This window comes from Filicampus tigris, chromosome 1 (assembly GCF_054856515.1).
Source record: "Filicampus tigris isolate MCC_2025a chromosome 1, RoL_Ftig_1.0, whole genome shotgun sequence".
Taxonomy (NCBI): domain Eukaryota; kingdom Metazoa; phylum Chordata; class Actinopteri; order Syngnathiformes; family Syngnathidae; genus Filicampus; species Filicampus tigris.
Genome location: NC_141217.1, coordinates 38,868,110 through 38,881,149, shown reverse-complemented (window position 1 = coordinate 38,881,149; position 13,040 = coordinate 38,868,110). Strand labels below are relative to the sequence as shown.

General features: G+C 43.8%; 1 protein-coding gene across 1 annotated transcript in view; it reads left to right on the top strand.

Moving 5' to 3' along the window:
- Positions 1-13,040, top strand: part of LOC147154030 (uncharacterized) — a 36,892-nt gene that overhangs the window by 5,236 nt on the left and 18,616 nt on the right. Inside the window, exon 2 of the mRNA XM_086039774.1 lies at positions 11,599-11,645. Within this exon, the coding sequence (XP_085895900.1) occupies positions 11,599-11,645 (47 nt within the window). The remainder of the gene's footprint in view (positions 1-11,598; positions 11,646-13,040) is intronic.

The following is a 13,040-nucleotide window of genomic DNA, read 5'->3' as shown; positions in this document are numbered from 1 at the left end:
GGCTTTCGATTTTTTTCAGACAAACATCTGAATTAATGTTGCAGCCTCTAAACCGCAAAGACATCTGCCCAAGTCTGTCGCTAAACCCACCAAGAGACCTCGGCGAGCCCGGTGTTTAACGTCTGGGCGACACAACACTGGCCCATTATGACTTCCAGATGTGGTGGCTAAACTGCACGATTGTTTGCTCCTTGTCCTTTCGCAAATAGCGCAGGCTGGTCTGCTCGGAGGAATGAATGAGCCCACTTGTTAAAGTATCAACTCCGTGTCTTCTTCATCAACGCTTTTATGCTTTTACATGTGAATGAGAGTGTGTGTTTTCCACTCCATGCATTAGGGACATTCATTGGAATGTAATAGCACTGAGGCGAGTCTCTGAGGAGTTGGAGAAAATGGACTCTTAGGGCCGGATGCGTTTTAAAGCGGAAGTCAACCCAAGCATATTTTTTGAAGAATATGTTCTATGCAGGCGCGCTAGATGAAATGCAGCATTCTGATTAATATTACGTTTGTGGAACATGAGTTAAGCAGCAAAATCCCCCAGTTTTTGTCCATCTCCGGGGGCGGCCATTTTGGCGCTTGCTGTCCACTGAAAATGACATGGACAAAAAGGGGTGGATTTTGCTACCTCACTCATATTTCATATTAATCATATTGCCTTGTTTCAACTAGTGGGCCTGCATAGAACATATTCTTGAAAAAGATATGTTTGGGTTGACTTCCCTCGTTAAGCATCCCACAGATTGACCTGCTGCGTTTCTGTGACTTTGTGAATGCTGGGCAGTAGCCAAGCTAGCGGGGCTGAGTGGAAAACCCCAAATCCATTGGAACCTCACACACAGTAGCCAGCGTGACAGTGAAGACCAGATGGACAGAATGCGATGATGGAGCAGTGTGAGCACAGCAGCTGAGTGCGTGCGAGTACCCCCAACCATCAGCATTCACCCCGCCCAGTTTTTTACTGGGTTTGACAATGGTCTTAACTTCCTGCCTGAGACATCTGTGAGAGAAACTCAGTTGTTTCTCTCACTGTTTTTAGTCATTGGGAATAACCTGGCGGGGGAGAGTTATACCCCATATTTAAATAACTCGATTGAAACGTCAACTCACGACGCAATTTACGTCATCTCTGCTTGTTACTTGCCACCGTCAATAAAACACATTCTATTCATGTCACTCACCGCACCAAACGCTGAGCATACAACCACTACAAGGATCAAGATTCCTTGCAGTTGAGCATGCGCAGTGTCACGTGCAATCGGGGTATTCCGAGTGCCGTATACATGCGCGACTATTCGTGTTGGAAAGGGAGTAACCAGGCATGATATTTGGAATTTTAAAAACCCGAATAGGGCATATTCGGGTTATTGCGCGTGTTTACATGGCTTTTAAAAAGCAGAATACTGCCAATATTCTGATTTTTAAAAGGTTTATTGGCTGCATGAAAACGTAGTCTGTGATATCATTTTCAGGCGACAGAAGTGACAAAAACAGGTGGATTTTGCTGCTTAATGTTTATTCCACAAACGCCATATTAATCAAAACAGCATGTTTAGACTTGTGAAGGCACATAGAACATTATTGCCAAGAATTTTGGGGGCTTGACTTCCCCGTTAATAATCGAGAAGACGCTTTGCAGCAGTCGACCAAGTTTTCATTTGTGAATTTGCCTCGCAGCCCCCGTGCACCTCCCCAACTGTCTGAGTTGTTTGCCGCTGCCCTCTGAGTGTATGAAGGGGGCCCCCCCCTCTCTCCAAGGCAACCCCTGCCATGGAAACCAGCCCCTGAAAGGAATGAGCCTCACAAACCGCCAGAGTTCCTTGAGCTTGTGTCCTCCTCACCTGCTCATTGCCCAGTCGCGGAAAAAACCCAAACCACATTTTCTCTTTCCACTTGGGAATCCCCCAAGTGGGACGCAACCTTTGACCTGTAATTGGCGTTACTATGGTGACAATTGTCTGCTCTCGAGCCAACAAGTGTGGACTCTTTTCAATTAATTTTTCCTTTTTTTTTTTTTTTTTTTTTTTTTTTAACCTCTGTCGGACTGATCTGAGTGAGGGGGCTCTATGGATGTCCGGTGGGACTTGACAGTCTCTGCTTGGCTCATGAATTCTCCTCATAAATCCTGGTAGGAGAGGTCGACATTGGCATTGTTTTGCAGCATCGGCAGATGCGAGCGACCTCCAAGGAAGGACGGCCCAAATCCAAAACCCATTCACTGCATGATTGTTATGACTTGATTTCCTGGGAGACGTTTATCATCCACTTCCTTTCAGAGCGGACCGTACCCGTCCTTCCAAATACGAAGGCTACTGTTAACCTGTCTTCCTACATAAAACACAAGTTACGTAAGAGACGTGCACTTGAAAAGTTTTGAGCCTGCAGCCCGGGCGTCATCTTTTTTGGCTGTCGTGTCTACGGGAGTGCGATAGTCATCGCTCTCTCCCGTATGCGGGCCTGTTTGTGTCTCACTGCACAACGGAGAGCCGGCCGCGCGTCTGTTGCAAAGTCAAAGCCACCAGCTTTTCACGCTTTTTCCGTCGACACCCTGTGGGACGCCAGTTATTGATTTCCGTCCCTTCGGAGTGTCCTGGCTAGGCTCAGGAGGAGAGAGACCCCTTGCTGGCTGTGCATGCTAATCCCCTGCCATCTGCTTTCTACCTCAGGGGAAGGCTGCATGAAGCCTCCAGGTCCCCTGAGGGCCCGGCAGCCCGAGAATTACCTTTACACAAATATAAACTGCCTCCCTCACCCTCTGGATTTCTTCCTTCTTGGGTCAGCCACCAAAAGAAGTCAACCCTCCATCAAAGTGCAATGGAGCTTGGCACAATAGAGCGCTTATTCTGCCCGAGTGCTGATCAATAGAATCAGACGTGATTTACAAACAACCTCCCAAACGTACCCGCCCCCACTTGTATGAGTGGCTCGGCTTCGACTGTGTGCGGGGTGTGCAGCTGCTCATAATGACATGACATGTAAGTTGTATCCTGTCATCAACTTGGCTGTGATAACGCAAGTTGCCTCTAAAGCCACTTTTGTTCTTGGCGGTTTGTATTCCGTTCAAACAGTGACTCTCAAAGGCGGTACGGGTAGTAAGTGGCAAGTAACAAATTGACAGGCGAGGCAAGGCATGTTTTTTTTTTTTTTTTATAGAGCAAATTTCATACAGAAGGTCAATCAAGGTGCTTCACATAGTATAGTTCAGTTGCAGTTCACTTTTTAGTATGTTTATTAATCTTTTATTTCAAACTTATTTCGGTGCGATAGATTTTGATTGAGGCGGAACCACTGCCGTGTGATTTGCACATCCACTTGACAGTTTGGATGTCTTGGGTCCAAATCTGGGCTCGGGCCTTCCTGTCTGCCGTTTGCGCGTTCTGCCCGTGCTTGCGTCCGTTTTCTACGGGTACCCCTGTACCCCCTCCCACATTCCAAAAGCATGCACGTTGGGCTTAAATGAAGACTCCAAATTGTTGTTTGCCTCTTTGAGCCCTGTGATTGGTTGGTGACCAGTCCAAGGTATACCCCGCCTCTCGCCCAAAGTCAGCTGAGGTGGGCTCCATCCTACCTGCGACTCTAGTGAGGAGGGGCGGCACAGAAGTGTTCCCCCATTATTTCACTGCAGTGTTAATGTTGAAACCATGCACAATGTGGTGACTTACAATGTTAAATATACAAACCTGAAATCATCAGGTGTGTTGTTATACTTATATATGAATGGTATCAGAGAAGATTTATACAGTTATAAAATCTTATAGCTTCAATAAATTGACTGCCCATCACTAAACTACGCTAATGAAGCATGATCTCAATCCAGAGCCCCGTCCAAGTACAGGAAGTCGTCGTTGCCATGAACAAGCTCGGGTCGTTAAAAGTAGCAGCCACTCTGCGGCATACTCTCAATAACTTCATCCAATACACCGCCCGCTTAATGGAAAGTGGCAAGAGAGTCCCAGGGAAAAAAAAAACCCTGACAGCCCTCATTGGCCTCCACCAGCTTGCCATGCAGGCTTCAGCTGTCTACTGCAGCATCACTTAGGCTAATTGCACTTCTTCTTCGAGGTGCTTCCTGTGCATAATGAGAAGATGGAATGCATTTGGTGTTGACGCCATTCAAACACTGCGTGAAACTCTTCATATAATATCAAATCTACTGCTTTCTCACACTTGTTAAACACCAAGGACCTTGGCTCTGATTGAGAATAATAATGTCCATCCTAAAAGCCTAAAGCCAAGTACAACATCATAAAAATGGCGTCCCGTAATGTTACTGTAGTGGGACCGAAAAGACCGAACCTCGTATTTGATACGAAAAAAATATTCCTGCAAGAAATAATGAAAAGAGTTAATCCACTTCAGAGTCATACCACCACCTTCATAAATACTTTTAATAGATGTAGTTGTTTCTTCAAATTTAATTTAAATGATATACATGCTTTTGACTGTCCAGCAGGGGCGGAGCCAGAATGTAGCTAATGGGTGGGCCTGGAAAAATCAGGGAGGGCCTGAATATTTCTCTCACTGAGCACAATCCTCCTGTCCCGACACATTGCATATTCAAATAAAACGACAAACTGAGTAATATGGAGTTCTTAGGCAACCACAATTATGCCATTTTCAATATTCACTCAAATAAAAAAAATACAACGAAACACTAATTAAAAAATAATTCAATAATAATTTACTAACCATTTGAAAGTATTTTTTTTTCATGAATCCCACTAGGTGGGCAGTCTGTCTATCTGGGTGGGGCTGTGCACACCCAGGCCCACCCATGGCTCCGCCCCTGCTGTCCAGTGACAGACTGTGAAAATACGGTAAGTGATCCATTTGTGGGAAAACCCACAAGTGAGATCTCGTTACATACGCTGAGGAGTCACGAGATGTGCTGGCATCTCTACGGCCTGTGCATGCGAAATGCAAAGTCTGCAATCCAGAAGGTCATGTTTGCCTTTATTTTGGACTTCCATTTGTTCTTCCATAGTATCATGAGAGGCTTGGTGGCCGCCAGTCATCATGAATGCGGACCCCAGCATCTGATGGCTGATTTCCAGAGCTCGAAGCTTCCTGTGCGGCTGCTAATTCCTAGCAGATGCCAAAGAGACATGAAGGCGCATCAAGAGCCTTCTTCTTGCTGGTCAAGCAACATGTGTTCCAGTTTGGGGAAAGAATGTCTTTGAATTACTGTATTATTTGTTCACACGGAGGCCCAGAAAGAGAACCGAGAGGTGTGACAGAGAGGCAGTGTTCCCTGGCAGTTAGGAAGGTTGTTGTTGTTGGGTTTTTTTCCCCCCACAGTCTCATACAGTAGCTGTGTTTGAGTTTGGCACAGGGTGGCTTTAGAATGCAAGGCTAAACTGTGTGGCATTTAGAGCATTTATTTGGAGAAAAAAAAAAGAATATTTTTCGAAATACCTCAAAAGATCTTACGGTCTTTTTTTCCAGGGAGGGATAGATGGGCAGGCAAAACGAGGCAGCTTTATTTGTATGGCACATTTCATACACAAGGCAATTCAATGTGCTTCACAAAAGCAAAGGGGGAAGAATAGAATCGGACTTATAGCATGTACAGGATGTGCAGTATGTACATTTATATGGAAACTTTTTCACAGTACTTTATATGTATGCACTCTAAAAACAGTTGGGTTAAAAATAACAAAGTTTTGGGTCAAAAAAGGTCCGATCCACTACTTGGGGTTATTTGACCTAACTTTCTGGGTTGTTTTCTGCAAAAACAACCACAAAAATGGGTAGTTTTGTACAAAACAACCTCAAACACTGAGCTCAACACAAGAAGGTGGCTCAAATTGACCCAATTTGTGGATTGGTCCATTTTTGTCCCAAAATTGTGTTATTTTTAACCCAACTGTTTTTAGAGTGTGTGCTTGCGTCCAAATGTGTGTACTGTATACACGCATATGGTGCACAGTGTACATGCACTGTAGGCCTATGTATACACACCACCATTGTTTAATATGCTTTTTTAATACCATGCAAGTCAATATGGTGTAATTCAACTGACAGACTTGCGTGGGCCCCCTGTCAAGTGTTAACATCCACCCCCAACACACACACACACCCATGCACCCTTCCTCCCCCTTTGACACGTTGATTATTAAAAAATCAAATTCAGGGCCTCCCTTTCTCCATCTGCAAAAGAGGAAGCTGGGTCCTGCCCGGCTAGGATATAACGTCCTTATTCACTATATTTTCATTTGGGATAATGTTTTGGGGGCCCTTCATGACGCTCTTCATGATGCCCCTCTGTCGGACATCACAACCTTGAAACAATACTTAATCGGACAAAGAATGGAAAAAAAACAGACTGTACTGTGGTCTTCAAACCACTTATGTCCACAATAAATGTAAAATTAGATGATGTACTGAGCCAGAAGAGTACCTGGCTACCGTTTTGCATGTAGCCGTTGTGCCTTTGATTAGATTATTTTTTTATTTAATTTCTGGGAATAAAACCGCAAGCCACCAAGAAGGCATGAATAGCCTGCATCAACCAAGATAGCGCTTGGCTTAGCCGCCTCTTTGTTTTTGCCGTACGTCTGCCAAATCAGCCGATTGCGAGGTCAAAGTCTGGGCGACGGGCGGCATTAACATGTCCGCATATAGTCAGGAATTCAGGATAGTAGCACAGAAGCAGATACGGAACTTCTAAAGTTGAACAAAAATATCTTCACGGATGCTGGTTGTCCTCCAAAGTGTTTGGAATTTGAACCCCCCTTTTTTTTCCCCATTAAAAGTAACAAGTACACGTTTGAAAGGTAGCCTTTCTTTCGTCTTGCATACGTTGTCTCTTCCCATATCGGAGTCTGATTTGGCTCCAACAATGCGATGGAGGTCAGTGTCACGACTTCCAAACAGAAAGTGACTTGCAGGAGAAATGACTTCATGTGACTTGTCAGCGTGCAGCCCACAGCAGAGGCTCACTGGTGATGACGGGACGTGATTGGCACCTCCCGGGAGCGCTCCTCCCGCCTCTCCTTCAACATGTCACCCAAAAGTAGACTGACCGCTTGTATCTTCGTCATCGGCAATAACAGCTTTGCGTTCAACGAAACAGGGCCGGATTTCATACTTGGGTCAGTTTGTGAGTAAATTGAGGAGAGCTCATTATTGTGTCAGCATAAAAAGATTCCCGGTACTTTCTGTGACATTTGTTGTTTGGCGGTGTGCAGTGACATTTTATGTTCCGTGGCTCATAAACAGTTGTGAAACAAAGACGTCGAGCATATTGACTGGCACTCATTTAATGTTTCACTCAGTTTCACCCTTGACCTCATGAAGAGAAGATCTGCTTGATGTTTTTTTTTTTTTTTTTTTTTCTCTTCAAGTGTCAGCAGCTCAAGACGATGAATATATTTCATTTCTTGTGCTGGTAATGATCATTGAAGGAAGCCTCCGCGCATGTTTTCGAGGCCCCCCTCTTGCCTCACCCCACTTCTTGCCTCACTGCCTTTGTCTCACCGCCACATTCGGCCGTGACTGCAAATGAGCTTCAGGACAGAGCAATTATTCAGCATTCCTTGTTACACTGACAAGGTGCACTAACCGTCACACTGGTAAATGTTCCAAGTCATATTACGCGTTTAGTGTCAAACTTCAAAACGGAGTCTTGTGCAGAGGATGAAATCTGCTTGTGGAAATTCTTGGATAGCTTTTATCTTGGGGCTGAATTCATGTGGTCCGCAAACACACTGCTTTTGACATACTGGAGCTCCCATCCCCCGATACCGGTTGTGCAGCCATTTGTGTTTGCCTTGCACGTTTCATCTCATATTTTGTTTTCATCTCTCCCTGCCCCCACTACCCTCAAGTACAAAAATAAGGAATCAGTCCCTTATAATACCAGATGGTACTGAGGTGACCATGTACGGCACTCATTATTTTGGCACCTTCATTTCTGTGGCATCAACTCCGCTTTGAACTGATTATTTGCACACATAGTGTACACCTTGCAAATGATCTGCCATTCTCTTTGTGTTCCAGTGACCTTTTCAGTGTTGTGACTCACACTACATGGACAAAAATAAGACATGCCTAATAATCAGTGTATTTATCTTTTTTTGCATTGGACTGAGGTTGTCAAGATGCCCCAAAAGTCACGTAATATAACACGATTGGATGAGTTTAGTGTGAAAAATGGGAGAACGATAAACGCACTTATATTTCCCTTTTATGGCAATAATTTCTTTCACGTATCAACATCCAAAGGAACTATGACACGTACCATACACGTGTCACCCGTGTCATTGACTCTAGTCTTTCTTTGCTGCATGCAACATTTCAAATGTTGACGGTGAGCGGCGGACGGTGGCATGCGGGCTGTTGGCGGGTAGCAGCAGATTGCTGCTAGCAGTGCTACGCTCCCAGTGGGAGTGACGGCGAGTCAAGCGTGGCTGTCACACGGCGAAGTCCGCTCAAGGGAGGGATGTTGTTTTGGAGTCAACATTGCCGCTTGTCCCTGGTAGTCACTCTCATATTTGAATTGGAAAAGTTGAATACGGGTGTTGCTAGCATGAGACTGCGAAGCAGAACCTCCTCAGAGGCGGGAGACGGAGTAAGTCACATGTTGCAGGTCGAGTCGTGTCATGTCGTGGGTTAAGCAAGTCATACACTTGTATTATTAGTCAGCTGTACTAACACATTCACATTCGCATTGTTTTATTCTTAATGGTCCCAAACCAGTCCCTCTACTGCATATTACTTTGTTTTATTAATTGAACATGTAACAGAAATGAAGCTGAGTTAATGTTTGACCAGCAGGTGAGCTAAACTGACGTAGCTTAGCCTGCCTCTTTTTGTGGGTTTTAGAATGACGGATCAAGTTGGATGTTATAGTTGTCTCTTATTTTTGAGTTGTAAACCTTGCATGTTAACAGATTTTTTTAATATAATCCTTAAATCCAAAAGTACTAGTAACCTTCATAGCTAGCTAGTTCCTTGATATGTGCTTCATGAGGTGGCCTCTTCACTCAACAACATAGTTTACTGCCAGACTGTCAGGATTGCAATTTGCCTGCACTATAAAATCATTTCTCTATCAATAATAAAACCAGTCAACTCGTGTAGTTACAATTGTAATCAAATTGAGTCACACCAATACCAAGTCAGTCAAGTCGAGGCTTTCATAAGTTTTATCCAAGCAAGTCATAAAATTTGTTGACTTAAGTCCGTCATGTGACTTGCATCCTCCACCTCTGCCTCTCACTGCTACCTAAGATTAAATGTTTAATATTTACACAGCACACCAACCCACAAGTCAAAGTGAGGAAAGCGGAACTAATGTCTGGCTTGCGCTGAGCATAATTAATGTTTAACGTTAACGCTCCTGTGCAAGGGTGCGTCTGGCCGCTTGCAGTTTGTTTGAAGTGTGATTCTTCATGGCTGTCAGAGTGCTGACCAAAGTGAGGCAAGGCGTGCGCAGGTTTACTTGAGGTGAAGGAGACGAGGATGGAGGCTTGTCTTGTCTGTGACGTGTCTCATTAAAGTTAACCAATCACGGCTGACCTGTTTTCTGAAGCTGAGCCCTGATTGGTTGTTACCTGAGCCCTGAGCAGTTGTGATGTCATTTTCAGTCGACAGAAGTGACAAAATGGCCGCCCCCTCAGATGGCTAAAAACAGGTGGATTTAGCTGCTTAACTCCTATCCCACAAAGACAATATTAATCAGAATGCCGTGTTTTGACTAGTGTAGGTGCATTAAACATATTATTGCCATGAATCTTTTTCTAAATTTTTGCCAGCCACTTCATAGTTTTTGGCAGATACAGTAGTTTGTTAGCTGTCATTTCAACACTATGCAAGCTAATAAAGGAGGGAAACTACAGTATTTTGTGTGTAGAGAAGTTTTTTTTTTTCATTTTGCCAAGTTATCAAGTTATCAATCATCTATTTTGTCCATACAGCATAGCTATAATTTTACTATTGCACATAGTTCATATTTCAGGGACTTTTTTAAGTTAAGTAAAGGAGTTGAATCAGTACTTCTAGTTTTGTCTTTGTATCTGCATTTCTTTTTAAGTCCACAATGTGAGTACTTTTCCCACCACTATTGTGCTATTGTTTTTCATAAACAAAACATACAATATAATTATATATTTTTATCATCTGACGTAGAGTATGTTTAATTTTAAATCAGGATTTAGCTGAAGTCAAAAGCTCCTCCACCAAACACACAAAGATTCTGCCCTTTGGCAGGCGAGGTTTATCAAGCTGCTCGGATTCATTTCCTGTGTCTCCAATGATCAAGTCAAATCTGAGGATTAGGCCAGTTCCCGAAAATCCACCCCTCGAACCCCCACCTCCCCACATGTTGTGTGTGTCCCCCCCCCCCCCCCATATCCTTGTGTGCTTGGCTCCAGGAGGTCAAGACTGATGTCAAGATGGGGGGCAAAAATCAGCATTCTTCCTTCCCATGGACTTGGGAGGAAGTGTGTGTTTGTTTAACCTTGTCGTCATGCGCTTTCAAACTGAGAAGCTTGAAAGACTGCTTTGGAGTTAATGAGGAGCTGATAAGCCATTATCAGAATCAGCTTACAAACATGCAGCGGATGACTTTGGTCACAAATGACATTTTCCAGGAAAAAAAACGATTATTTCGCACTCAATAATTATCAAGCAGGATTCAATGCTGTTGAGTATCATGTTTCTATCACTGTCCTATTTGCAATAAATTCGGATGGGATAGTATTTCCTTTTTGACCGGCAACATGAAAAGTTGAAATACTAAAACCAAACTATTTGCACGATAGCCAGTGTACGACATCCTGACTGTCCCAATAGAGGGGAAACGCGCAAGTATGTCTTAAGCTTTAAATCATCACTCGCGCACAACCACAATGGGCAGTTCCAAGAACTTGACAAATCATCAAAACAACTCTACAGTGGACTCTAAGCAGCTGGGAAGCTGAGTGGTGACGCTTGTAATCACTGGGTAAACAGTTGGTCTTTTTTTTTTTTTATTATTATTATTTTTTTTTTTTTTTACGAAAATCCCTTTAGTTAAGTTGTAAAAGTATCCCAGCAAACTATTTAATTTTTTCTCAGGGGCTAAAAAATAGTGTATAGTATAGGCCGGTCCGCCTCTAATTTTAAACAGGCGTCCTTCGGCGATTCCGACTACACTTTTTCACTGGAGAATAGAGAAACGTTAATGAAAGTGCCAAAGATGCTATACAATGGCAAATTTGACGATTGCTACACAGTGAAATAGATCGTTCACTGACTTTGAGAAATGGGCAAATGAGAATGAAGCTCATCATTCAATTCAAATCATGTCTGGAATTGGTTAATTATTTAAACGTGCTGAATGTATTGACAGTTTTGTGGGCGCTGATACTTTAGCAACTGTAAATCAAAAGTATTTGGTCTATTATTGATGCATAAGAACATGACGTTATGAACTTGACAACACGTTAACGCTTCTTAATTGGAAGTATTTTCGTATGTTACCGAAGTGCTCAACCATGCAACACATCCAAACAAACACTCTCAAACGTATGCGTTGTGTTGTTGATGAGGTCTTGTGACAATTTCTGCAGTTTTCCTAACATGCATTTCCTGCTTTTTGGGTCCTCCTCTTAGGGCTGCACATCCAAGCAGACGCTTCAGCATCGTCAGTCTCGAGTCTGGTAAGCTCACACCTCGTTTTGCATAAAACGTGGCTGCTTGTGTATGTCATTTTGATTGCAATTTCACCTACTGGTGGATTTCCACTTTTTCGGGGGGCGGAACCTATCCTGTGTTTTTGCTTTGGAGCCATGTGGTGGCAACTTGGTGCCTAGCAACTGTGAGTTGAGATTTTTGTGCGTGTTCAATTACATGGCGATTTTTGCTTGTTCTCCAAACACTGTAAAAACAGTTTGGTTAAAGATAACACAATTTTGGGTCAAAGATGGAGCGATCCACAAATTGTGTCAATTTGACCCACTTTCTTGCATTGTTTTCTGTAAAAACAACCAAGAAATTTGGGTCAAATTGACCCAATTTGTGGATCGGTCCATTGACCCCAAATTGTGTTATTTTTAACCCAGCTGTTTTTAGAGTGTATCCACCGCAAATAGCATCCAATCGTAGACATTTTGTTACATGTTGCCACGAAGGGATTCCCTCCCCCTTGGATCAGTAACATTTGTTGTCAAGGAAATGCATCTGTTAGTCATTAGGATGGCAACCTCCGAGTAGTCCTCACAGGAGTCTGCAAGTCTCGCACGAGCTCTCCTGGCACTTTGTCCCGTAGTTGAGGTTATTTTGGTCAGGACCAAAGGCTGCATGAGGGGGGGGGGGGGGGGACAATGTCTGGCCTGCTGCCAGATGGTATATGTTGCACCACTTGGACTCATGACATTTCACACTCGCCTTTCCCATGACTCATTTAAGTGGCTGCCGGATTAGTCCTGCCATTCATAGAAACGGGAAGTTGGGGGCTCACGCTTACAGAACAAGAAGATATTTATGACCAGCAGAAAGTGGTCCTTTCCTGTCGTCTAATAAGTGGAGGCTTTTGTTTTAGCCGCGCGGCAGGAAACTACGTGCGCGTGCGAGTGGCTAAACGCAGCCATGCCTTTGAGAGTTTTTCTCTTTTTGTCCGTAGTTTACATGCTAACAATGTGGTTGCTCGCGGTCTGACAGTCCCTGCGGGTTTGTCTTTGCACATGCAGTTTGGGGTCATCAGTTAAAGGCCTGCAGTGTGCAGTGCAACCAGTCGATGAGCTTTATGAGCGGAGTGACCAAGATACATTCGGTGGAAGACATTAGATTGAGGTTTCAGAGGTTTTAGAAAAGTCTGTGCAGCACTAGCTGGTCAAAATGGAATGAAAGTTACCTGTGCCTCATGTGGAAATGAATAACAACAAAGCCTTAGCACACCATCACATGAGAATTAAAACCTAATCAATGACACATGTGACAAACATAAATAAATGCATCCCCGCCAACATAAAGATCCAACCAGGAATCCTTTTGTTTATCGATGGATTTAAACAAATCGCCTCCCATTTGTCTGCAAAGAGGCCCGGGGCATCCAG